Source organism: Prionailurus viverrinus, chromosome C2 (genome assembly GCF_022837055.1).
Source record: "Prionailurus viverrinus isolate Anna chromosome C2, UM_Priviv_1.0, whole genome shotgun sequence".
Taxonomy (NCBI): Eukaryota; Metazoa; Chordata; class Mammalia; order Carnivora; family Felidae; genus Prionailurus; species Prionailurus viverrinus.
This window is the reverse complement of record NC_062569.1, coordinates 110,682,846-110,710,241: the sequence shown is the minus strand read 5'-3', so window position 1 is coordinate 110,710,241 and position 27,396 is coordinate 110,682,846. Positions and strand designations below refer to the sequence as shown.

Here is a 27,396-nt window from a genome sequence, read left to right as displayed (position 1 = left end):
AAATTAAGGGGAATGTACATGGTATAAAGGAAGGAACACTTTGAAGGGAAGGAGGAGACCTGATTTTCTCTTCTACTCCTAGAAGTTGAAATGACCATTAACAATTTACTCAGCCTCCTAAGCCTCATGTGTAAAATGGAGATGTTTACTCTCATGGTTGCTGTTAGCCAACAGACCAAGCAGCTTGCAGAACATAAGGCACAATGCAAGGACACTGTGTTGATGCTGTGGCTCTCTTCAGGTATCTATGCTCCCAAGCCTATCGTGCTGACCTTTTTCTCTCTGATGTCATACTTGGTGTCATCCCATGCTTATCTTACTCTTCTCATTTAAAAAAAGCAATTGCTCCTGAACCTCAATCCTCTTTAAGCAGGCTTTCTTTTTCCTTGTATGTCTTCCCGTGTTATTACCCAGGAAATAGTATTAAAGGAGCAATCCCTGTGACTGTGTCCTAAAGGGAGAGAGCTAGAGGGGCCCCCTCAATTTGCAGTAAACACAGTGGCAGAACCTTTCAGACCCACAACCTCTGACTCTGCTGTTTTACACAAAGAAGTGCCTGTTGGTAGACATTTCATTGCAGGTAAGGGGATGGGGCTATACAGATTGGCCAGGGAAGAAACCATTTCATGGTAGGCCTAGACCATTCATCACCCCCCAGATCACCTCAAACCAAGAGCTATCTACCTCATAAAGTCTCTGTTGGAGATGTTTTTCAAAATGTTTATTAGACTTCCTATAAATATTCAGTCATACAGTGCAATTGTTTATCTAAACACTCAGGCTTCTTAAGGTTCTTTACTCCAAGAGCAGAGAGAACCAGAGAGCTGATCCAAGACACTATCTGATGCCAGGTGGCCACTAGCCTGACTGACATTTCTTCCACATACCATCCAGCCTTGCAACTTGGCCACACAGCTAGGAAAATTAATTGTCTGGCTTACACTCTCCATGTCTGATGGCTACAATGATGCTGTTTGGCTGAGAGATGCATATTTCTTTTTCTCATCTAGACACAGTGTCTAGGGAAGGAAATGAGTCCAAGGTAATGGAATTGGAAAACTTGGGCAAGGAGAGCCCCATCAAGAGGGAATGGAAAAGAAATAAACAGGAAGGAATGATGTCCCCTGTCAATGGACAGAGAGGGGAGATGGGCACTGAATGCCTCACCACACAAGAGAAAATCTACACAAGAAGGGGGCCAAGTATCGATCATTTTTAACTGAAAAAATCTTGAGTTCAAGTCCTATATAGAATTCTTACAGAAAGTAAAGTTGCAGGATAGTCTAATGTATGATTCTTTAAAGACCTTTTTAAAAATACCTCCAACCAAGGTGCCTGGGTGGCTCAGTGGGTTAAAGGTTCAACTTCAGCACAGGTCATGATCTCACAGTTCGTGGGTTCAAGCCCCACATCAGGCTCTCTGCTGTCAGCACGGAGCCCACTTGGGATCCTCTGTCCCCCCTCACTCTGTCTCTCCCCCACTCATGCTCTCTCTGTCTCTCCAAAATAAATAAACATTTAAAAAAAATAAAAAATAAATAAATATACTTCCAACCAAGGAACAGAGATAGGAAAATTTACTTTTCAGTGGATACTGTTTTGTCCTTTTGGACTAGGTACTGTATACTACCCATGTGTTAACTGCCTCAAATTTTTTAATTTAGAAAAAGAATATTAAATATGAAATTAAAAGAAATTAAATTTAATGTTCCTTCAAGAAAAACAATACGATACACGTAGTTTCTCAAAGATACGCATTTCTCCAAATACTGTCAAGTTAAAACCATGCCACAGAACACACTCTTCTTTGGCTGTGCAGCAAAAGTTTGGAAATAGTATTTATTTGTTAGCAGATGGCAAAGGTGTGAAAGGTTTTGCTTCAATTAAATAACTCATCTATCTTTCTGTGATCTTTTTACAGAATTTTCTGAAGAAGTGGCTAAGTTACAGCCCTCTGTACCAAGTAGAAGAGTTTGATTCCTTAACCCACCTTTAACCAGTCTTGTGAATATGGGAAATTTACAATCCCAGCAAAATTTCTTGTTGAAAGGAAGGAAGGAAGGAAGGAAGGAAGGAAGGAAGGAAGGAAGATGAAAGGAAGGGAAGGGAAGGAAGGAAAGGAAGGGAAGGGAAGGAAAGAAGGAGGAAAGAAGGAAGGAAGGAGGAATGGAGGAAGGGAGGGAGGGATGGAGAGAGGGAGGGAGGGAGGGAGGAAATAAGGAAGGAAGGAAGGAAGGAAGGAAGGAAGGAAGGAAGGAAGGAAAAGAAAGAAAGAAAGAAAGAAAGAAAGAAAGAAAGAAAGAAAGAAAGAAAAAGATGAAAGGAAGGGAAGGGAAGGAAGGAAGGAGGGAAGGAGGAAGGGAGGGAGGAATGGAGAGAGGGAGGGAGGGAGGGAGAAAGGAAGGAAGGAAGGAAGGAAGGAAGGAAGGAAGGAAGGAAGAGAAAAACAGGAAAGGAAAGGAAAGGAAAGGAAAGGAAAGGAAAGGAAAGGAAAGGAAAGGAAAGGAGGAAGAAAGAAAACCAAAAAATCACCCACCTCTGAAATAAACTCTTCTACAAGGTGCTGGTGCTGAAAGTTGGAGGGATCCTGTAGTTCTTCCCTATATTGCTCTCCCAAAAGGTGGATACTAAACTCTGCAATCTGCTCAGTTGCTGGTTTTGTGGTTTCTTCCATGACATTCTCAATTTCATTACTAATCTGGATTTTTAGAGAAAAGGCAAAAAAATGTCAATGTTTACTCATGCAACCAACAAATACCTACTGATTGCTATATATCAGACACTGTGCCAAAAGAAACTGCTAATGATGGCCTTTTATATAGTGTTTGACTTTGGAACTAGCTGGGTAGACTTTAAGACATAGGCTAATATTAAAATTACTGTGCATTTGTACATTCCTTTGAACACACAAAGACTGCTTCAGGGAAAGACCGGAAAAATTTCCAGATAACCACCAAAGTTGACCATCTGTGAGTTAAAAGAGTTGACTATACTAATATTATCATCTAAAAATAAACTAGAAGAGTTGTCCTCAAATTTTTTGGTCTCAGGACCCCTCGAACTCTTAAAAATCATTAAGAAATACAAAGACATTTGGGTTTTTTTTGGACTATCTCTATAGATATTTACCAAACAAAAAATTAAAAGAGAAATTTTAAAATATTTGTTAATTCATTTAAAAATAATAAACTCCTTGCATTGTAAAAAGTAATAACATATTTTGCAAAATAAAAAATTAACATGTAACATTGTTTACATTTTTACATACTCTTTAATTTGGTTGGCTTAATAAGAAGACAGTAGATTCTCATATCTGCTTCTACATTCAATCAGTAGCACTATGTTGTTTTAGTTGAAGTATATGAAGAAAAGTATTAAGGAAGGGAGAAATATAGATACACATAGACATAGACACAGATATATAGATATATATAATATATATTTTGAATGTTTATTTTGTGAGAGAGAGAGCTCATATGTACATGCAAGAGAGAGTGCAGAGGGACACTCGGTGGGAGGGACAGAGGGAGAAAGAAAGAGAATCCCAAGCAGGCACTGCTGTCAGCACAGAGCCCGATGTGGGACTCAATCTCACCAATGGTGAGATCATGACCTGAGCCAAAATCAAGAGTCAGACACTTAACCAACTGCACCATCCAGGTGCCCCAGGAAGGGGGAAATATATTAATAGCCTTTTCAAAATTGTACAGATACTTTTTATTTTTTTATTTTCTTAATTTACATCCAAGTTAGTTAGCATATAGTACAATGATTTCAGTAGTCGATTCCTTAATGCATCTTACCCATTTAGCCCATCTTCCCCTACAGCCCCTCCTGTAACGCTCTAATTTGTTCTCCATATTTAAGAGTCTCTTATGTTTTGTCCTCCTCCCTGTTTTTATATTATTTTTGCTTCCCTTCCCTTATGTTTATGTACAGATTCTTTTTAGATACTACACCAAACTCAACAAGTGGTAATTACTTAAAGATTAGTTGCTGTGTGGAATCTGAAACAGTATCAATGAACGTTTTGTATTCTGTAACAGTAATATCCAGGTCTTCCAGTGGCCAATACTGTAACAATTTGAACAAAATAAATAACTGATTATAATCCAAAGAATAAAATAAATATCCATGAGTCCATATTGATAGAAATAGATGATTTAATAAATAAATGAGAGTCAACATAGTCTCTTATGGAAGAATTCCAATTAATAAATGTAAAAAGAATGAGTGAAGTAAAATATTGCTACTAGAATGCTATAGTAATAACTGCTACATGGCAGATACACTTGAGCTCATCCAAGTTCCTCCATTTTGATACACAAGAAGAGGGGCTGGAATGGAAGAATGGCTAGCCTAAGGGCTCAGAGCAACCCAATGGCAGAGTCAGGAAGACACTACAGAGGCTATGCTTCAGTGTATCATTTTTTATCCTTGATAGATCATATCATCAGACCTTCATAACCTCAGAATAGGAAAGAACCTCAATGATCCTACCATCCCTTGTGATGCTTGAAATTCTCTCTACAATATCCCTGACAAATGGCTGCTCATCTTCAGTTGAAATGTCTCTGATGAGAAAGAGTCATGATTTTCAAAGACAGACCATTACATTTCATATGAAAAAGCTCTCACGGTTGTAAAGTTCTTTAATTTTTTTTTCTTCTTTGCCCTTCACAACTTGATTCCTGCTTCCCTTTTCCAGCCTCATCTTCCTCCCCTCCCCCTTTCACTATCTACTCCAGCCATGTTAAATTCCTACTTACAGACCAAGGAATGGTCTAATTCTCTCATCTCAGGCCTAAGCAGTGTTATTCCCTTTGCTTTGAGACCTCAGGCCAAGACCCTTCACCTTTCTCTTCTTCTGGTAAGTTCTATTCACCCTCAGTTCAGACCTCACTCCCATCAGAAAATTTCTCAGAACTGCCCCCTCAAAACTGACCCAGTGCTCCTAATGTTCTAGTTCATTCTGCATTTGCCCTATCATAGTGCATACCATACAGAGATTATAGTGCATGTTTACTTATCAGTATGCCTCCTAAAACAGTAACAGGCACATATCAGGCACATATATTTTTTTGGCATTTTTATTAAGGTATAACTGATATATAACAAACATACATTACTTTCAGGTATACGATGTAATGATTCAATATTTTTATGTATCGAAAAATGATCATCACAATAATTCCAGTTAACATCCATCACATACACAGAAAATTTTTTTCTTGTGATGAGGACTTTCAAGATCCACTCTCCTAAGTACTTTCAAATAAGCAATATAGTATTGTTAACTACAGTTACATTATGTACTTTACATCCCCATGACATATTCATTTTATAACTAGAAATGTATACATCTTGTCCCCATCACCCATTTCACCCACTTCCATCCAAAGTTCTTAATATTAAGCCCAAATATATTTTCCTATAAGTTCCACCACTGATCTCAGTTCTGTAATCTGGGACATATATAAAAATTGTAGTCACCAGACAGCCTTTCAAATAAGTATAGACAGCTATCATGACTTCCCTGAGTCCTTTAGCTCCTCTCCTCCAGACATTTCTCAGGCTCTTAATATCTTCCTTAGAGTGTGGTATACACAAGTTAGGTCTGATCAATTAAAACATGATAGAATACCACCTATTATAACATATTCTATATTTCTATTAATGCAACGTACAGCTACACTAGTTTTTACTAGCTCTCCCCTAGTAACTGCATCATACTGCTGATGCATATAGAGACTAACATCAATAAAAATTCTTAGTCTAATGTAATTTTATACAAAATTTTGCATTTTTCAATATTAAATTTTATCTTGCTAAATTTGGACAGAAACTTCCATTCCCAGTATTATTATAAAAGAAATATCCTTAGTAATCTTCCTGCTACAGAAAGCCTAAAGTGCTGAATAAATATTTTTTAATGTTTCTAATGCATAGGTGGTTTGCAAGAAAGTTAAGGAAATCCTAACAGGTCAAGAAAAACAGGTTAGAAAAATCAAGAGAGATGAATCAGTGTTGCATGAGTACACAGTATATCTGCTGATCCTTTGTAACCTAGACTTTAGTTTTAAATACCACAAAAGGGATAGGATAAAAAGTTAAAGGTCTGTACATTTTGAAAGGTCAGATCAAAGACTCCCACATAATGGTGAAGAATATAGCTACACTTCTGGTGAGCATAGAATAAGTACAGACTTATCAAATTACTATGTCATACACCTGAAACTAAAGTAATATTGTGTGTCAACTATACTTCAATTTAAAAAAAAAGATCCAGGGCACCTGGGTGGCTCAGTTGTTAAGCATCCAACTCTTGATTTCAGCTCAGGTCATGACCTCACAGTTCAGGAGACTGAGCCCCACATGGGGCTGTGTGCTGACAGCATGGAGCCTGCTTGGGCTTCTCTCTCCCTCTCTCTCTGCTCCTTCCCCATGTGTGCACGTGTGCATGCACTCTCTCAAAATGAATAAACATTTAAAAAAATTTTTTTCTAGAATAAGGAAATAAGAAATTTTCAGACAAGCAAAATCTTAAAAGGAACCAATGAGAGACTCTCACTAAGGTATTATTAGAAGCATATATTTCAAAAAGAAAATTATCCTAGAAGGGAGATCTCAAATGCACAAAAAGAGGGGCGCCTGGGTCCCTCAGTCAGGTGAGCATCTGACTCTTGATTTCAGTTCAGGTCATCATCTCATGGTTCGTGGATTCAAGCCCCACATCAGGCTTCCCACTGATAGCTAAGAGCCTGACAGGAGTCTTCTGTCTCCCTCTCTCTCTGACCCTGGCTGTGTGCTCTCTCGCTCTCTCTGTCTCTCAAAAATAAATAAACATTAAAAAAAATTTTTAATGTACAAAAATAATTTTATGAAAATAAAATAACACACATCCAGGTAAGTGTAAAACAAATTTTATGTGAAACAAACATAATACTGTCTAACTTGTGGGATTAAAAAGAAAACTAAAAGAGAAAGAAAGAACAAAAATATTTAAAAATAGAATATAAATCAGTAAAGGGATTATTTGAGTAACAATGTTCCAGTGTTCCTCATTGCTCAAGATAAGGATTAAGATTTGAAAAACTTACATTTTGCTAGATTATACATTATAATTCATGGGGTAATTTATAGAGTATATATATATATATATATATATATTATATAGAATGTATTACAAATATTAAGTAACATATTAAGTAACTACTAGCAAAACAGAAATGAGGTATACAGTTTCTAAAACAGTAGATGGAAAATTAGGAAAATAAGGAAAAAAATGAACTGTAAAAATAACTTCGGGCTTCATTTTGAACTAGAGGTACAGGGATCTAATTCTTGTTAGGTATCTTTATACTGTTTTGTTTTCTTACTGATTCTATAAATTGGCTTGAAATTATCCTCTCTTTTAGATATTAATGTTCCAATTATATACAATTCAATTATGTACAATTCCTTCATGTTTATTATAGGGAATTCTATCTCATTCCATAAATGTTCCCATACCTAAACCATAACTATTGTGCTTCAAGTTCAGATCCATGGTATCACTTTTTATTCATTCATTCACAAATATTTATTGAATGACAATATTTCCCAGCACCATCTAGTCTGGACGAAGTTGTACAGAGGGTAAATGTATTGATTCAGGAATCAACCCAGGTGTCCAATATTATTAGCAGCTTTGTTCAGTGAGAGGGAAGGTGGGGAGGCAGAGTAGGCTGATGTAACATGATTTCACAGAAGTTAAAATGTTGAAATTGGAAGAAAATGTGCAAGGTAACTAAATTGCATCTTTCTAGTGAATATGTTCAATCAGAGTTCGCACTGTATTAATATAAGATTTATGAACCCCAAAATTTTAAAAATTCATATTTAACAAAATTTCTAACAAAATATTTCTATCTTCCTAGGCAGCCTGTGTACTTTCTTTTTAAAACTGAATGTTACAGAAAGTAAACTTAATATTGTTTCATGGACAGGTTACTGTTAATAATGATGCATTTAAAAAACACGCTATTTCTTGATTTTTCAACTGCATAAAACCTACATCCTTTTCCTCTGAAGAAAACAGGGCAATAGAAGAACATAGGCAAATGACAGTAAATTATGTCACAAAGCCCACAAGTGACAATGAGTTTACCATGATAATTCCCCAAGCACAAGTCATTTCATTTACAACTTGAAGCTCTCTCTTGCAAAAGCAGATTGACTCAACTCTCCAAGGAATCTTAGGTTCTTTTTAATATACTGGTTTTAGAATCTACATTTCCATAAAGGAAACCACATGAAGTTTTGTGCAGTTTAGCAGTGGAACATAAGTCTCTCTTAACCCTGTTCTCCATGTTAGAAACTAAATAACAAAACAGAGCATCACTCACACTCTCCCCAGGCCTCTCCTTGCTGCGATCTGAGATACCTTCAGAGGTGGTCACCCCTGGATATGGAACACTGACAACAGCACCTAAGTAGAAAAACAAAAACATGTACATGAACGTAGTCCCTAAGTCAGAATCATATCAGGAAATAACGAAGCTGACTTCAAAACCATTCCTGTAAGTCATTTGCTTTATCATCCTGGAAATTCAGTACATTCTAACCTTAAGAAACATTTGCATAGAATCTTCCTAGAACAGAAAATAATTACAACTCATTCATTCAAGCAACAAGCATTTAAAGAGCACCTACTATATGTCAGCCACTATGTAAGATTTGTTAAGGATACAGACAAAATTTTTATCCTTAAGGAGCTACCTAGTAAAGAGACAGATACTGAAAAATATAATGTTACCTGATAGGGAAAGTGAGTGAAGGTTGGACACTGGCTAGGAATTGATCATTGTTGAAGCTTGGCCTCATTGTGCTATTCTATTTTTTTGTATATGTTTGAAATTTGTAATAAGGAAAAGCTTTTTTAAAAAAATTAAAAATAAAGAAAGCAACTTCCAATTCATAGGAAATACAAAAATCAAGGAAACATGTTAAAGTACACCACAGAATGCAATCAAAAAAATCCTTACTCAGAGAAACTCGTAGAAGACAAATGACAAATGGTGGAACTAGAAAGGTTCTACTGTTGGTATAAGCAGTGGTTACAGAGTGTTTGCCTTAAAGTAATTCTTTAGGTCATACGTTTGTATTAAGTAGTTTTCTGATTTTTATTATACTCAATAATTAAAGGTCTTTAAGTACCCACAACATAATTCCTTAAAATAAATGAAAGCACAATCACTTTTTCTTGAGACTCTTGAACAACATATAAGGAGAGAGAAGCCTGGTACTTTTTAAATGTGAGGTGGAACATGTGCTTGCTTAAAAGATCATCTTAAACCACAAATAATTTTTAAAAAGTGAATAAATGCACAAGAACATACCTCCTGATGTTGGGGCATCACCAACAGGAACTGGAGATGACAATTCAGGGCTAAGGTAAAAAATGTTTAACATTAATAAAAATGATAGAAATATGTGGATATATTTTGGGGTTTATTTTCCCAAAAGGAACTCACTAGATCTCCAAACAAGTGTTTCCAAACCCAAGTACTGATTTAACAAGGTTTAAGAAATAATAGTTTTCATAATTCATTTATCTTACATGTATTGATTTCTACTCAAGTAGAATCACCCTATACAAAGTACTTCCCTACTTACTATTTTATCAGCCTGTTTGATTTCTTCTCAGTTATTATCACTATGTGAAATTATTTGTTGATTTATTTATCTACTTCTTTATCTCTGTCTCTAATCTCTTAATCCTCTAGAAGGGCATTGTCATGGTAGTCACTGGACTTATGTGGTAATTTAAATTAACTAAAATTAAATAAAGTTTAAAATTCTGTTCCTCATTCATACTGGCCACATTTCAAGTGTTCCACAGTCACATGTGCCTAATGGCTATCATATTGGGCAGCACAGTAAAGAACATATCCTTCATTGCAGTAAGTTCTATTGAACAGGACTGCAGTTAAGAATATAAATTCTTTGAGATTAGGAATCTCATATTTTTACTCTATCTCTAACCTAAAATAGTATCTAGGCATCTAGTATTTAGTAGGCACTAAATAGATATTTTTAGGATAAATTAATAAAAAATACTATTAGCCAGGCAGTGTACAAGACATCGGGAATATTGTGTGGACAAAACAAACATGATCTATTAAAGTTATAGTCTTACAGAAAATAGACAACAAATAAATGATTACAAATTTAACAAATAGTACTGGTAGGAGGGTACTTGCTGCTAAGGGGGAAAAAACCCAGAAATCTCATCTCATTTGAGGGATCACAGAAATCATAAAATGTTTTTATTTATAGAAAGTCAAGCTTAGAGAAATGACTTGCTATAGGTCATACTGCTAACAGGCTACAAGTAACCAGGTATCATTTAACCATGATGCTCTGCAACAAGAAGAAAAAATCGAAACAATTGGAAAAGTCCCTCCTCCAAAGGAAAGAAAATAGGTTTCTGCAAGTCCAAATTTCCACATACCCCCAAAATATAAAATTTAAAGTATAGTAATTTTAGGAAGTTTTAGAACTTTAAAGTTTGTGGATATGTCCTAAGGGAAAAGGGATGTTCCACTAAACTTTTACAAAGGAGTTGGATGGTGATTATATCTATTGGATGCTAATGACATTACTGTTAAGAGTTGAAAACTGTCTTCAACTTTACAAAAGTCAGCTTCCTAAGGTGATGTGATTACAGTCAAAAATGTCTCCCTCACAGACTTGCCAATGTTCCAGTGACTCCCATCTTCAGAAGCACTCCTTTAGATTGTCTTAGTGCTCTAAATAAGGTCATTGGGGGGCGGAGGTAGGGGGTTACTCAAAGCCACCAGACAAACATGATATACATACTGAAGCATCAGTTTACTTGAAGCATAGGCAGGTAGGGAACTAAGTAAGAACTAATGTGTAACTCAAAACATTTTAATATTAAAACAAACATGGCTATATTGTGGAGTTGACTATAAAGTTAAAGTTAGTATTAAGATATTAAGATCTTTCAAAGACATTTCCTGACTGGCACTGGAGTTGGGGAGTCAACTAGGGCAATGTTCCCTAAACTCCCAAGCTTTGGTAGAAAATTTGAGAAACTGGGGCACCTGGCTGGCTCAGTTGGTGGAGCAAGTGACTCTTGAGCTTGGGGTTGTGAGTTCGAGCCCCATGGTGTGTGCAGAGATTACTTAAAAAATAAAAAAATCTTTAAAAAAAATAAAAGAAAGAAAGAAAATTTGAGAAACTGAGTTTTTACAAATCTCATAAAGATTCTTCTGCTTTTTAAAAATACTATCTAGAAAGAATAACATATTAAACCATTACACTAAACCTATCACTTTTGGTTATTTTATAGTGCATTTGCAGGAAATTGCTTCTCAGTGAGCTGTCATCTAGAAGAACCTAAGGAATATGACATCTGGATAAGTCATTATTATGAGTGATGAGTGGAGAAAGGGCCTGGGTGATGAGAAAGCATCAAGAGGCTTCTCAAGTTGCAGGGAATAGAGCTAAAAGCAAGTAAGATTCAAATGCATTTGAGACAGACATTAACATAATCAGGCCCGAATAGGATCTATCAGTTGTCCACAAAGTAGAACCCCTTGCCAATACCTTCATTTTATAGATGAAAAAATGAATAAAGCAATTTTTCCTGCATGACACAATGACTTGATATGGCCCAAGGCTATACTTAAAATTCCTGACAGTATCTAGTTCCCTTTTCAATAATAACACCAGCAGGAGTGAGTACACCTAGGGGCACCTGCATGGCTCAGTTGGTTGAGTGTTCAACTCGTGATTTCAGCTCAGGTCATGACCCCAGAGTCATAAGATTGAGCCCTGGGTTAGGCTCTGTACCGAGCATGGAGTCTGCTTAAGATTCTGTCTCTCACCCTCTGCCTCTCCTCACCGCACTTATGCTCTCTCTCTCTCTCAAATAAAACAAAAACTAAAAAAAAAAAAAAAAAAGAATGAGTACAACTAAATTTATCATAAATCATGCATTGTGTTAAGTGTTTTATCATGGTTAACTCACTTAATTGTGTCAATAACCTTAAAAGGAAGATACTAATATCCCCATTTATACTTATGAGGAAACTAATATTAGAAGAGGTTAAGAATTTGCTCAGAGTCACACAGTTAGATAATAGAGGAGCTATGATGTAAAACAGGTCCATTTGATTGAGAAACCTCACTCTCACTCATCTTAATTCCTCACAATATGGCCTTTACGTGAGCCATATTGACTAGAAGGGCAAACAACATGGGTGTAATGATAACAGCTTACATAAACTTAATGACCTAAAGGTCACAGTGTGTGAGGTCCCAGAAAGAGGAAAGGAAACCCAGTCAAAGTTAGAGAGCTATGGAGAGGAACCAGCTATGAGAACAAAGAGGTCAAAGCAAGACAGAGGGGCCAAAGCACAGCACAGTAACTAGAACTGGAAGTTGGGATGGTGTGGCCAAGAAACCAGACCTCACATGGTGTCAGTCAAATTGTCCCCACACCAAATCACATTTGATAAATAATAAGCTACAGGGATAAGGATGAAGCATAAGAAATACAGTCAATAATATAATAATAACCTTGTATGGTGACAGATGGTAACTACACTTATGGTGGTAAGCATTTTGTGATTATATAATTGTTGAATGACTATGTTATGTTGAATGACAAAAAGTTGTATGTCAACTATACTTTAATTAAAAATTTTTTTAATTTAAATTTAAAAAGAAATACTGCAACTAAAATAATAAGCAAATAGTTAATTAATTAAATTTAAGTTAATTCTCTAAGGAAGCATTCACAATGGAGAAGTTTGTTTACTTCAGCAGAACTAGATTTCACTTACTGAATTCAAATTAACATTATTTTAATGATGGTAAGTAGGCAACTCTCAGTAATTCAAATCATTCCAACTCTTAATCCCTCATTTTCCCACTCTCCTTTCAGAAAACAGCAAAAAACAAACACTTAACAACAAGAATCCTTTCAACATGTTCTCATTAGGTATGCCTCCTGCAGAGATCCCCTAAAATGTCACAACAGAACTAGAACACAGAGTTGTATTGAGTTTGGAGACAGAAATACTAGTTCATTTCTAGGCCGAACCACAAATTTGAGGTTGTTCAGCTAAGACCTTTAGCTTCATACCAGCAACAAACAACCTCCTACATTTTCATCTCCTCAGCTCAGCCAGCACATAATTTATTACTTCACTGCTACTGCCTAATTCTCTCAGAATTCAGGTGAGACTGTATCAAAAGATAGCACAGCCACACGGAGCATAAGCGTAATTTCACATCTAGATTACTACTCCCCTTGACAATTCTCTATACTCTGCTCTGCCCTTGAATCTGTTAACTGTGATCAGAACATAACACAAAAGAACTCAAGGCACAGAGCCAGGAATCCTTGGTGCTGGTCCCAGAAGTATCATTAACTTTGTGTACACCTTAGAAAAATATCTCAGTTGCTCTGGGCCTCAAGAACTTAATCTCCAAAACAGGAATACTTCCCTACCCTACCTATTTCTCAAAGGTATTGGTGAAAACTAAATGAAATATTATATGCAGAAGCATTACAAAAATATGAAATGCTAAACAAATATATGAGAAAACAGAGGATAATGGAGCAGGGATATACATGTACCAAATAAAATAAAACATTTGCTTAAAAAAAATGTATACTTGGTTTTGTGATCCATGATAGGCATCCTCAACTACAAATGTAAGTTAATTGATGTACAAAATAAAATCCCAAAGAACAGCTCTTATATTAAGAATATCACCAGAGACCTGATAATAAACTTGGGTAACTGAGCAGAAACTCAGTTATTCATTTAACAACTATTTGGTGAACACATAACCTAGGTGGGGCTTTGTACTGATTATGGAGACTATACAGGAAGTCCACAAGGTAGGGGGTTAAGCATTGACTGGAGCTAAGTGGAGATGCTTTCAAAATATGCAACTATAATGGAGACAAGTGCTGGAGGAGGGCCTTTTGTAAATAGGGAACATGGGAGAGATTTGAGCATGTTTAAATGCTCATAAGGAGTTAGTAATGGGAAAGGGTGAAGACTCAGGAGAGAGAGAAACAATGATCGGGAGATGTCTAAGAGGTAAGATTGGATGTAGGGTCCTAAGTAAGGTGAAAAATGCTCTTTTTTTTTTTTTTTTTTTTTAAGACAGCGGACAGATGATAGTAGGAGAAGCTTAAAGTGATACAAAACAGAGTATTTGATGCAAGGCTTAGGTCAGCAGGTGGGTTAGAGTTCACAGAGAAGCAGCAATTTAAATTACAGAGAACTGTGATAGGAACAATAGTGGCCTCCACATCCTTATCCCCAGCACCTGTGAGTATGTTAAATTACATACAAAGGAGGATTAAGATAGCAGTTGGAATTAAGGCTGCTCATCAGCTGGCCTTAAAATGGGGAGTGTAGCCAGGTTTATCCAGATGGATCCAGCACAATCATAAGGATCCTTAAATGTGGAAGAAGAGGCAGAAAAGTGTCAGAGTGATGAAATGTGAGAAAGACTTGACCAGCCATTACGAGCTTTGAAGATAGAAGGGGGTCATGAGCCAAGCAATGTGGGTGGTTTCTAGAAGCTGGAAAAGGCAAAAAAAAAAAAAAAAAAAAAAAAACCAGATTCTCCACTACAGTTTCCAGAAAGGAATGCAAACCTGGCAACATCTTGAGACCCACGTCAGATTTCTGAGCTATGTAACTGTAGGACAAATTTGTGTTGTTTTAAACTACCAGAGTCTGTGGTAATTTGCTACAGCAGCAATAAAATCTAACACAAGAATCTCAACACTGAGAATATGAGAGTAATCTCAAAAAAAAAACATAAAAATAAATTTGAATATAGAAAAGTGAAGAACACATAAAGGGTTACAATGGATCACTATAGAACTCGAGTTGGATAGGGGAGCCTGGGTGGCTCAGTGGTTTAAACATCCAACTTTAGCTCAGGTCATGATCTTGCAGTTTGTGGGTTCAAGCCCCGTGTTGGGCTCTGTGCTGACAGCTCCGACTGGAGCTGGAGGCTGGAGCCTGCTTCGGATTCTGTGACTCCCTGCTCACATTCTGTTTCTGTCTCTCAAAAATAAATAAATATTATAAAAAAAAAAAGAAAGAAAGAAAGAAAAGAACTCAAGTTGGATAAAGATGGGCTTAGTGAATTCTTAGGCCAGCCACTCTCATGGTTTCACTCCCAGTGTTACCTAACCCCAGGTCACCCCTTTCAGCAACTACCACGGTTGGCAGTTTTCACCCCACCCCAGCCTCATCTGTTCTAGTTAGATCGGAAAGATATTTTAAACTTTAAATTTCTCAATATTCATTTATATTTTCATATATTGTTATTTTAGTACATATGTTATTTTCTAAGCATGGTAAATCATATTTTCAGTTCCTTATACGTAGAACAGACAGCGCCTTATCAATAAAAATATACGATTCAGTGAGTCCTGCTATGATGCTTATTTATGAATTTGTTCCAGTGTGATTATCACAGTAAGAAATGAGCATAACACAAAATTTCTCCTTTATTTATGCATAATTTCATTGTGAGAAATGCTAGGAAGCCAAAGAAAGCTGCAGCCAGTTAAAGTGAGCCACACAGGAATACACAAAACACACACACACCACACCTTACATATCTTCCGGCTACCCCTGTGCCATGAGCCACACCCACTCTCAGATGGTGTTACAATTGTCCACCCTATTTCAGGTAAGCTTCCTTCCACCACTTGATAATAACCCACAAGCTACAAACTTGCTAACATCCACTTCCCAGTAAACTTCAGAGCTTCTTCTAGGTTAAGTGCCATATGCATTATGTTGTTTACATTCATCTTAACTATATAAGATGTGTAAAATGTGCCACCATTTCATTAGTTACAATCATGAAGATTACTAGGACTGGTGGGACTCAACAGAGTACTTAGTTCACTGCTTGGGTGTTGCAATGGCAATCACAAGCAACTTCCAAGCTCTGCTTCTCAGTGGTGAAAGCCCACACCTAAGAAAACACATGGCCCAGCATCTAAGTGGGTGTTCATCCCAGGCCCCAGCAGAGACCCAGTGGTAACATTAGTTGTATGAATGAGTGAGACCACAGAGTCCCCTTCCCTCCTGTTTATTCATGTTTCATCTGACCCCTACATATGCCTCACTATGTGTACTCCAACTATGCTTTGGCCTGGCCTCTGCTGCCCAGCTTGGATCTCCAGGCACTGACTCACCTAACTGGTTTTTCAATCTGTCTTCCTCTCTCATTTGAGGCATTGATCTGGATTGTCCGCCCTAATGGTGTTTTTCTTTTTTTTTTTTTTTTTTTTTTTTTTTTTTTAATTTTTTTTTTTTTTTCAACGTTTACTTATTTTTGCGACAGAGAGAGACAGAGCATGAACGGGGGAGGGGCAGAGAGAGAGGGAGACACAGAATCGGAAACAGGCTCCAGGCTCTGAGCCATCAGCCCAGAGCCCGATGCGGGGCTCGAACTCACGGACCGCGAGATCGTGACCTGGCTGAAGTCGGACGCTTAACCGACTGCGCCACCCAGGCGCCCCCTAATGGTGTTTTTCTATATAATCATTCCTACACTGGCATAATCTAGATACTCTGAGTATGGACAGAATTGAAATCTTTAATCCTTATACACTAAATTCCTCACCTCCATGATCTGCTCTGTACTGCTATTGCTCAGGACCCAGAAATGACCTTAATCCTAAACCTAAAGGCTGATAGAGCCAAGAATCCTAATACTGCAGGATTCATCAAGGTTGTGTTATTCCTATATTTCTTTTAAGTTTACTTATTTTTGAGGGGGGGGGGAGAGAGAAAGAGAGAGGGGGAGAGAGAGAGAGAGAGAATATGAATGGGGGAGGGGCAGACAGAAAGGGAGACAGAGAATCCCAAGCACACTCCACACTGTCAGTGCAGAGCCTGATGTGGGGCTCGAACCTATGAACTGTGAGATCATGACATGAACCAAAATGAAGAGTCAGATGCTTAACTGACTGAGCCACCCAAGGCACTCCATGTTATTCCTGTATTTCAAGATCATAATCATCATTTCTCAGTAAAGTGATCCATACTACCAACCATCATTTAATAAACTATTCTCCACTAAGGTGTAACATTTTATAACATTTTTACTATTAGTGCATAAACTTCAACTGAAGTAGATCATTCCATATTCCATTTCCAGAAGTCTATTTTTCTCACTCAAGAGAAAGGAATAAGTCTGCCTCCTGGCAAGTTCAGAAAGTAAACAAGCACAGTGACTGTGATGGTAGCCTTGAATGGGAAGTGGCTTCAAGATGAGGAAAACAATTTGGGACTTACCCACAGCCCTAGTGACTGCAGGAACTGGCAAGAAAATAGAACAGAGCCATTAAATTGGGGGTGAGTCTTGGAATACGTATGACATATCTTAGTTGCCAAACATGAAATTGGGGAAGAAAGACACTTACCTGCTTACAGTTTCCTTTGTATATGTCATTTTCTAAGGAAAACAAAGATAAACATGACTGTGTGAGTTAATGACAGTTAATAAGCAGTACATAAAATGTACTGCATGGAAAACACTAATGCCCTAACATTATACTGTTATTTTACAAATCTATGTTGTTTTTCTCTTTGGTTAAGCAAACAATTAAAGCAAGGTACTAATGATGCCAAGTTTGTTTTGTGACTGTGGGAATGTCCTGGCACTCAGTCTCTGTTTATGTTTCCAAAAGTTCCCATGCTTTTTCTTAATGGGCACAGATTAATAGACTTTACTTGCTAATCATTCCAAAAAGATCTATAGATTGGAGATTGGTTGAGTTTTACATTAACCTTCCATGGACTTAGAATCAAAATTTTTCGTGACCTAACATGTTTATAGAAACTCTCATACTAGAATAATAGGGACATGTGGATAAAATAAATGCTAAATCTGTTTCTCCAGAATTCAGACAAAAAGATAAATTATATCAATAATTGGATTTCTCCTCTGGGACATTCTAAAGTAAACTGTCCCTAAGTTTCCTCTAAATTAGTGATTTTGTTTTGAGCCAATATAATAAAAAGAACACTAAGTTAGAAGACCTAACTTCAAGTCCCATTTTCTCTTGCTTAGATATGAAGGCAAACCCCCAAATCTCTCAATATCTCCTCTATAAAATGGAAAGACTATTACTGTAAATAACTCTCATGATATTTATAAATAACTCATTGCTCTTCTTGCTCTACAAACTCTCCTAGAATAATCTCAGCCAGTCTAAATGCTTTCAATTGCCACGTCAAGCCAGATGACTCCTACAGCTATATTTATAACCCAAACCACTCTCCTTGGCTTCAAACCTAAATCAGGCAATTCGCATTTCACAGATTGCTCAAAACAACACATTCAAAAGTGAACTCAATCTCCCCACTACATCTACAAAGCTGCTTCTGTGCCCAAGTTCTTGGTCTTAGTCATCCAGACTAGAAATGAGGAAGCTTCCCAGGCCATTCCTTCTTCTTCTCCCACTCCCATCTGACCTGTCACAGAGTTCTACTAGTCTTTTTTCCTATTTGCATCTCTTGTGCTTCCTTTCTCTATCTTTTGTCTAGTTAGGACCCTCATTTCCTCAGATATGCAGTAATTACTAGTCTTCCTGCTCCAGTCTTGTTGCCTCCAATTCACCCCATGGTGTATAGAAACCATAATGACCTTTTTAATTCAAAACTGTCCAATCAGCCTCTGTGACTCACCTACTTATAATGTGGAGAACAAAGGCAAAAGAAATGTAGATAAATTTAAATTTCCTTATAACCTGCAGCCCCTTGACAAACACTTGAGACAGGCAGAGTATGACATTTCTTCAGGAACTCTCAACTGTTTTAATGTCAATGCTTCGCTTGAGGTAAAAACAACCTTAGCTTGACAATAGCTAGGCCTTCAGGATCCTGTGAGTCTTCTTTAGCATTAGAAAAATCTTTTTGCAAACTTCCCCTCGACTTTACCTCCCCCAAGTCCCAGGTATATAATCAATTACTCAGGGCAATCCCAGGGCAGGTCTTCCTGCCCACAGGTCCTGTCACTTGTGCTGTAATAAAACCACCATTCTGCACCAAAGATGCCTGAAGAATTCTTTCTTGGCCAGTGGCTCTGAATCCCATTTCCACATCAACAGTTTCTTATCATCCCCAGAGTTATCTACTCTTCCAGCTTCCAGGCTGATCTCTTGTCACTTATTGTCTACCCTTCCCGTATATTGGCCCAAGTCATTCCCTATCAACATCTGTCTCGTGCTATCCCCCTCTGTCTGGACTGTTCATCCCAAACTCCTCATTCAGCTCACTTATACTTGTTATTTAAGATTCAATCCAGGTCTCATATCACCCCCTTTGTCTCCATGTTGTACTAAATAATCATTGAAAGTGTATTTCCAACACCTTTAGATCTTACCTTTCTAAAAGTTGCACTTGTAAAAAAAAAAAAATACCTTGGAATGTAATATCACAAGAGGCTATTGTTAATGCTAATACTAACTATACATTTGCTATACATCATCTGTATTTGCTGCTCTGTCAACTGCTTCCATAGTGTGGACACAACTGAGATGGGCAATGCTGACATAAATATAAATGTGTGTAGATATGTATATGTGTATTTTTTTTTTCAGTTAATAGCTATTCCATTATTAGCCACTGCAATTTGCAAAAGTGGTAATGACTAGAAGGAAGGCCCAATGGTAAAGGGTAAAAAAAATAACTTTTTTAAAAAAGAAAACTATGCTTGATTTTAAGCTCCAGCCCATCTGGTTTTATAATCTAGATTAAGGAATAACTCTGATGCCTAATGTTCTTATCTATAAATTGCGGATATTAGTAACTCCTTGTAGAGTTGTTATTAAATATGCTTTTAATAGGCTTAATATGTGGCCTGGTACATGGTACATACATAACTGGTAGCTATTCTCATATTTATTAATATTGAGCCGTTAAAAACATAACAGAAGAGGGACACCTGGGTGGTTCAGTTGGTTAAGTGTCCGACTCCAGCTCAGGTCATGATCTCAAGGTTCATGGGACAGAGCCCGCATCAGGCTCTCTGTTGCTAGCATGGAGCCCACTTTGGTTCTTCTGTCTCCCTCTCTCTCTGCCTCTCCCCCTTCTCATTCTCTATTTTCTCATAATGAATACATGCATGCTACATGAAAAGGGAAAGGTGGGCAGGTAATTTGTCTATATGCATGCTTATGTATCCTTTGCTAAGAATAAGATAGCTCTAAAAGAAGGAAAATAAGTAAGCAAATTCATTAAGTAGAATCATATTTATACTTTACTAAACATTTATTCAATGAACTATATCTTAGTGTCATTGGTAGCTACTCTGAATTGATAATATGCAAAACCTTGGCAAGAGTGACTCTCGCAGACTTATACTCTTAGCCTAAACCTTTGCTGAGTATTATTTCCAAATATTCACATTTATAAACATAAGCCCGAGGCTCTTACTGGGTTAACAATGTTTATTTTAATAGCCAGAGCTAGGGATACAAATACTCAGCCATGCCCTATGGCAGCTCATTCAAATAGCCTAATTCAACAACAAAAGTAATGCAGGTGTTTGGTGTTGCTCTTTCTTCCTTCAAGCCTGAGCTGTGTGTAGGCACTCCTACAATAGTCCAGCAATTCTGCCCTTGTTAGTACACTTACCTTCATAATTAAATTTCTATGTTCCACAGACTGACTAAAATTTGTGCCCATTTCAAATATAGTTGTGTTTCCATCCTCACACAAATTCATCCAGTAACGATATTCCTCACGTCCAGGAAGTCGATCCCAAAATGTCCGGAAGGCTTCCCAGACAGCTTCCTGACACACTGGACAACAGACAAAGAGGAATTTTTATGGAAAGTACTTTCAGGTTCTCACAATGATCATGAACTTATTTATTCAGATTTCCAAGGCACTCTTGCCCACAGTGTCCATTCTAGAAGGACATAGGAATGATTCTCAAAGTTCTTCTGTTTATGTATGTCCAGTTTAAACTTTTCAGATATGAAGAGAATGTGCACTCCCCACTCCTTTCCTTTACAGAGGAATTTAATTCACTTTCTAATAGGCAGGGTTTTTTTTTTCCCCATCTCTTAAAAAAAAATCCACGTTTGTGCTTTATGAGAGTGAAGCAGATGTTGAAAATACTTAAAAAGGCGAAAAAATAAACTGTGATATATCCATATGATGCAGTATTATTCAGTGATAAAAATAAATGAGGTTTCAAGCTATGAAAAGACATGGTGAAGACTTAAATGCATATTGCTAAGTAAAAGAAGCCAGTCTGAAAAAGCTACATACTGTATAATTCCAATGATGTGACATTCTGGAAAGGGCCAAAGTATGAAAATTGTAAAAAGATCAGTGGTTGCCAGGGGCTGGGGGAAGGGAAAGACAAAGAGGTGAAGAACAGTGGTTTTTTTAGGGCAAGGAAGTCACTCTGTATGACTCTGTAATAATGGAAATACATCATTATACATTTCTCAAAACACAATACGAGCTCTATTTAAGAATAGTGTGTCCATTTTGGCTCATCAATTGTAACAAATGTGCTACACTAATACAAAATGCTAATAAGAGGGGAAAATGTGTGTGTGGAAGAGTGGCAGTATAGGTAACTCTCTGGACTTTCTGCTCAATTTTTCTGTAAACCTGAAACTTCTCTAAACATTAAAATCTATTAACTAAAAAAAAGATATAAGTAGAGAACAAACGGGTGGTTGCCTGAGGGGAGGGAGGTGGGAGGATACTAAATGGGTGAAGGGAAGTGAGAGATAATAGGGTTCCAGTTATGGGATGAATAAGTCACAGGAATATAACTCACAGCATAAGGAATATAGTCAATGACATTGTAATAGCATTGCATGGTGACAGATTGTAGCTACACTTGTGGTGAGCATGGCATAATGTAGAAACTTGCAGAATCACTACCTTGTATATTTGAAAGTTATTTAGTTATTTTTATTTTTTAATGTTTATTTTTGAAAAGAGAGCATAAGTGGGGGGGGGGGGGCAGAGAGAGAGGAAGACACAGAAACCAAAGCACATTCCAGGCTCTGAGCTGTCAGCACAGAGCCTGACGTGGGGCTCAAACTCACGAACTGTGAGATCATGACCTAAGCCAAAGTCAGACACTCAACCCACTGAGCCACCCAGGCACCCAGAAACTAATTTAATATTGTATGTCAATTACACTCAAAAAAATTGTTTTATGATATGAGGACTAAAAAATTAATGATTTTTAGGAGAAATGTACTACTATATTAAAAACAAATTCAGTCTATCTGCTAAGTTATTCCAAAGCATCAAATCTGAATGGATGCTAAACAGACTGCCTGCACATTTTGTATACATTAAGTATATTGGTTTCCTGTAACCATTTCATTGGCCAAATGCCAGACACTGTGGACAACAGACAGACTGAGATGGGAGGGAAGAGGAGCAGAGCAATAAGGGAGAGAGAAGGATTTAAATGCACAGAGATCAAGACCATTATTTTTCATCTCAAGAAAGCTGAATGCTTATCCAGTAACATATTGAGGTGGAGCCCCTGAACTCACAGAGTCAGATCTAAATTCTAGCCCCAGCTTCATAACCACAGGTAACTTACCTAGCCGGTCAGCACTGCAATGTGCTTTATTTATTTGTTTATTTGAGAGACAGTGAGCGAGCGAGAGACAGAGTGAGCAAACTCGAGTCGGGGAGACAGGGAGAGCGACAGAATCTTAAGCAGGCTCCATGCACAACACAGAGCCTGACACCGGGCTCAATCCCACAACACTGGGATAACAACATGAGCCAAAATCAAGAGTCAGAGACTCAAATGACTGAACCACCCAAATGCCCCTCATCCCTCTTATTTAATTGGATAAATCATTACTGCCTTACCTACCTACCTGTGAGAGTATTTTATAAATCACATAGTGCTACATGAATATCAGTGTTATAACCATAATGGATTCTGGGTGTCTGACAGTTGTTTGATGGAAGAAGATAGTCTAAGCCAAAGAACAAGACTCGAGTTTTAACAGAGAGGAAAATATATGAATATTTAAAGTTTCTCCATCAATTGATTTTTCAGGGTTAAAATAAACCTTTGTTTGCAAACTTAGTTTTCTCTTTCAGTGAACTAACTGCATCCTTATAACTGTTCTTTCGAACTTGTGATCATACAGTATACAGAAGAATCCAGCCAAGGCTGACTGAGACAGAGCTGACCACCTGCAGATTCATAGTTCTTCCTTTCTTCATCCTAAAACTTCCAAATGAAAATTTAGTGCCCACCAGAAGACAATGCAAAGGTGAAAGTCTAGGTTGGTAAAAACTAAAAAAAAAAAAAAAAATGAACGTCTGTAAGGTCTGGTTATGAAATAAAGTGATTCAAAGAAACTATAAAAAATATTGTAACTGAATAACCATACAATAAAACCTTGGATTGCAAGTAACTTGTTCTGTGAGTGTTCTGCAAGTTAAGCAAACACTTTAAATTTTAACTTGATAAACGAGCAATGAATGGCAATACAAGTAGCACATGATGCCTAATGTCACATGATCACAACTAAGCCAGTGGTGTGTTCAATCTCTCTCTCTCTCTCTCTCTCTCTCTCTCTCTCTCTCACTGCAGGATTGTGAGTGATCCTCTCCCATGCTCAGATGCTCAATCTCAGGCTGTGGTGTTTGGAAGCAATCAGTGATTTTTCAGAATGTTGGTAGGTGCCCACAACTGGCACTAAAGCATTTTTTGCCACTTCAAAGCACCTGTGGACAGTCCTTTGCTTTTCCATACAAGAGTTTGCTTAGGAATGCTTTGCTTCATTCTAGGTCAGGCTGACTGCAGATAGAGACCCTTTCCTCTGCTGCCTTATTGCCGGTTACCTTAAATACAGTATATGACAAAAGGTTATTAATACTGTATTGTAGTCAACATCTGTGCGAATGTATACAATTGTCCCTATGCCCAAAAAGATTCCACTGAGCCAATAGATAACAGTGATTCTGTTAGTGATAGGGAAAGTCCTACACAATTACCCTCCTCTCTCTTGTCTCCCTCACACCAGCCACGAAGGTTTTCAAGGGTAAGTGCAGTTATTTTTCCTTCTATTTTGTATTTTCTTTATTATTTTGTATTATATTACAGCATTGTAATATTTTTTTTAATCTTTTTATTATGTTTGTTTATTTTTGAGAGAGAGAGAGAGAGAGAGACAGACAGAGCATGAGCAAGTGAGGGGCAGAGAGACAAGGAGACACAGAATCCAAAGCATGCTCCAGGCTCTGAGCTATCAGCACAGGGCACGATGCAGGGCTTGAACTCATGAACTGTGAGATCGTGACGTGAGCCAAAGTTGGACGCTTAACCGACTGAGTCACCCAGGTGCCCCAGTATTGTAATCATTTTTATATGAATATTTTTGGCTTGTGGAATGAATCATATGAGTTTCCATTATTTCTTTGAGGAAATTTGCTTTGATATACAAGTGCTTTCGATTATAAGCATGTTTCTAGAACAAATTAAGCTCACAAACCAAGGTTTTACTATATATCTCTATAGAAAGAAAAAAAAATCTCAATAACTTATTTATAGTACACACAGAAAATAATTTGAAATATGAAGGCTAATATTATGAAGATCCTAAGAGAAAAGACAGAAGAACATTTATATGACTTGAGGATAGGCAAAGCTTTCATAAACAGGACATAGAAAGCAACAACTATAGGGGCACCTAGGTGTCTCAGTTGATTGAGTGTCTGACTCTTGATTTTGGCTCAGGTCATGATCACAGATTGTGGGATTGAGCCATGCATCTGGCTCTGCATGGAGCCTACTTAAGATTCTCTCTCTCTCTCTCTCTCTCTCTCTCTCTCTCTCTCTCTCTGCCCCTTGCTTGCTCTGTCTCTCTACAATAAAATTTTTTAAAAGCAGCAATTATAAAAGAAAAAAATAGAAATTAGAATTTATCACAATTAACAACTATTTATCAAAGACACTATTAATAAAAAATGGATAGGCAAATGATACCTCTGGCAGAAAATATTCAAAATACATATATGACACAGAACTGGTATTTAGGATATTTAAAGAATTTCTACAACTCTCTAATAAAAAGTCAAACAATCCAATTTTTAAAACAGGTAAAAGGGGCGCCTGGGTGGCTCAGTTGGTTGAGTGTCTGACTTCGGCTCAGGTCATGATTTCACAGTTCGTGGGTTCGAGGCCCACATCGGGTTCTGTGCTGAGAGCTCAGAGCCTGGAGCCTGTTTCAGATTCTGTGTCTCCCTCTCTCTGCCCCTACCCCGCTCATGCTCTGTCTCAAAAATAAACATTAAAAAAAAAAAAAACATGTAAAAGACTGGAACACTTTACAAAGGAAGAGATACAAAAAGCCAATAAATGTGTGAAAAAGTGCTATCATTCATCTTCAGAGAAATGCAAATTAAAGCATCCAGACATGAATCATTAACATTATTAATATAGTAATATCTCCAACTTGATCCAATGCAATCCTATCAAAACGCTGGTTGACTTCTTTATAGAAATTGACAAGCTAGTCCTAAAATTCATATGGAGGGGTGGCTGCATGGCTCAGTCGGTTCAGTGTCTGACTCTTGATTTTGGCTCAGGTCGTGGCAATGAGCCCCACATCGGGCTCCATGCTGAGCGTGTCACCTGCCTCACATTCTCTTTCTCTTCCTCTGCCCCTCTCCCCCTGCTTGTACTCTCTTTCTCTCTAAAATAAAGAAAAATAAAATTCATATGGAATTACAATGAATCTAAATAACCAAAACTATTTTGAAAAAGAACAAATAGATAAATTGGACTTTATCAAAAACAAAAACTTTAGTACATGGAAGACACCATCAAGAAAGTGAAAAGACAACCCACAGAATGAGAAAAAATACTTTCAATTCATTTATCCAATAAGAAACTTGTATCTAGAATATATAAAGAACTGTTATAACTCAATAATAAAAAAACCAACCCAATTAAAAAATAGGGAAGGATCTAAAGATATTCTTCAAAAGAGGATATTCAAATGACCAAAAAGCAAATAAAAAGATGTCCAATGTTATTAATCACTAGAGAAATGCAAATCAAAACCAGGGCATATCATTTCACACCTACTAGGATGGTTGTAATTTTTTTTTTTTAAGGAAAATCATAGTGCTGGCAAAGATGTAGAAAAATCAGAATCTCACACACTGCTGTTGTGAATGTAAGATGGTGCAGCTACTTTAGAAAACTATCTGGCCTTCCTCATATGGATAAACACAGAGTTACCATAAAATCCCAAAATTCTACTCCTAGGTACACACCTAAATAGCTAAAAACAACCCAAGTGCCCATCAACTAAGAAATGGATACACGAAATGTGGTATATCCATACAAGAAAATAATATTAGGCCATAAAACAGAATAAACTACTGATACATGCTACAGCATGGATGAACCTTGAAAACATTACACAAAATGAAAGAAGACTGTCACAAAAGATCACATATTATATTATCTCATTTATTTGACATATCCATAACAGACAAGTTTATAGAAGTAAAAAGCAGATTCATGATTGCTTAGGTCTAGGGAGAGGGGTAGGGGGAAAAGAGGGATAAGAGAGTAATGACTAAAGAGTATGAGGTTTCTTTTTGAAGTGATGTAGTATTTTTAAACTAAGTGTGATAACGGTTGCAGGTTTCTGTGAATATACTAGAAAACCATTGAATTCTATACATTAAATGGATGAGTTGCATGATATGTAAATTATGTCTCAATAAAATTGTAAAAAAATGTAATTCCCTCCAGAAAGGTAATACATCCTTAATTTATCCAATGGCTTTCCAGTTAAGAGCTATCTGACAAGAAGGTCCAATTAACTAGCTTGGGATAACAGGATTCAGAACACTTACATTTTGATAAAGGAAGAGAACTGGGAGGAAGTCTGGAGCATTCATGCAGCTCGGAGATGGGAAACCTAAACAGGACACTGCAGGCAGTAAACAGTAAAATCATCATGACTCCAGGGAAAGAGGTACTAAGAAGGGCAAAGCACCACCAGAGATAATTGCCACATACTTCATTATGGCCTAGAATTAGACCTGTTCTGAAGTCCCACCCTTGTGACACAATTTTCATGTAGCCTTTAGTGACTGCTAAAGGTAACTTTCTATTTTTGAGAAGATAACTGATCTATAAATGTCTCTCTTGTGGTGGAGAAAACCTGCCCTGAAAACTGCTGGAGGAAAGAAAAATATGGATGACAGTATTCTGAATAATGAAGGGCCTGCATTTAATCTGTCTTTAATCCTTTTACTAGGGCTCAGGCTGTGCATCTTAGCCAGTAAATAG

The 27,396-nt window shown here is 37.2% G+C and overlaps 2 protein-coding genes across 8 annotated transcripts in view; both read right to left on the bottom strand.

Moving 5' to 3' along the window:
• Positions 1-27,396, bottom strand: part of IMPG2 (interphotoreceptor matrix proteoglycan 2) — an 85,513-nt gene that overhangs the window by 47,159 nt on the left and 10,958 nt on the right. The window contains exons 4-8 of the mRNA XM_047874020.1: positions 20,712-20,878; positions 17,495-17,526; positions 9,381-9,430; positions 8,388-8,470; positions 2,537-2,698 (exon numbers count right to left, since the gene is read on the bottom strand). Coding sequence (XP_047729976.1) covers positions 2,537-2,698; positions 8,388-8,470; positions 9,381-9,430; positions 17,495-17,526; positions 20,712-20,878 — 494 coding nt within the window. The remainder of the gene's footprint in view (positions 1-2,536; positions 2,699-8,387; positions 8,471-9,380; positions 9,431-17,494; positions 17,527-20,711; positions 20,879-27,396) is intronic.
• Positions 22,600-27,396, bottom strand: part of SENP7 (SUMO specific peptidase 7) — a 165,409-nt gene continuing 160,612 nt past the window's right edge. For all 7 annotated transcript variants that reach the window (XM_047876611.1, XM_047876613.1, XM_047876614.1 and 4 more), the window contains one exon: positions 22,600-22,622. The gene's annotated coding sequence lies outside the window, so the exon portion shown is untranslated. The remainder of the gene's footprint in view (positions 22,623-27,396) is intronic.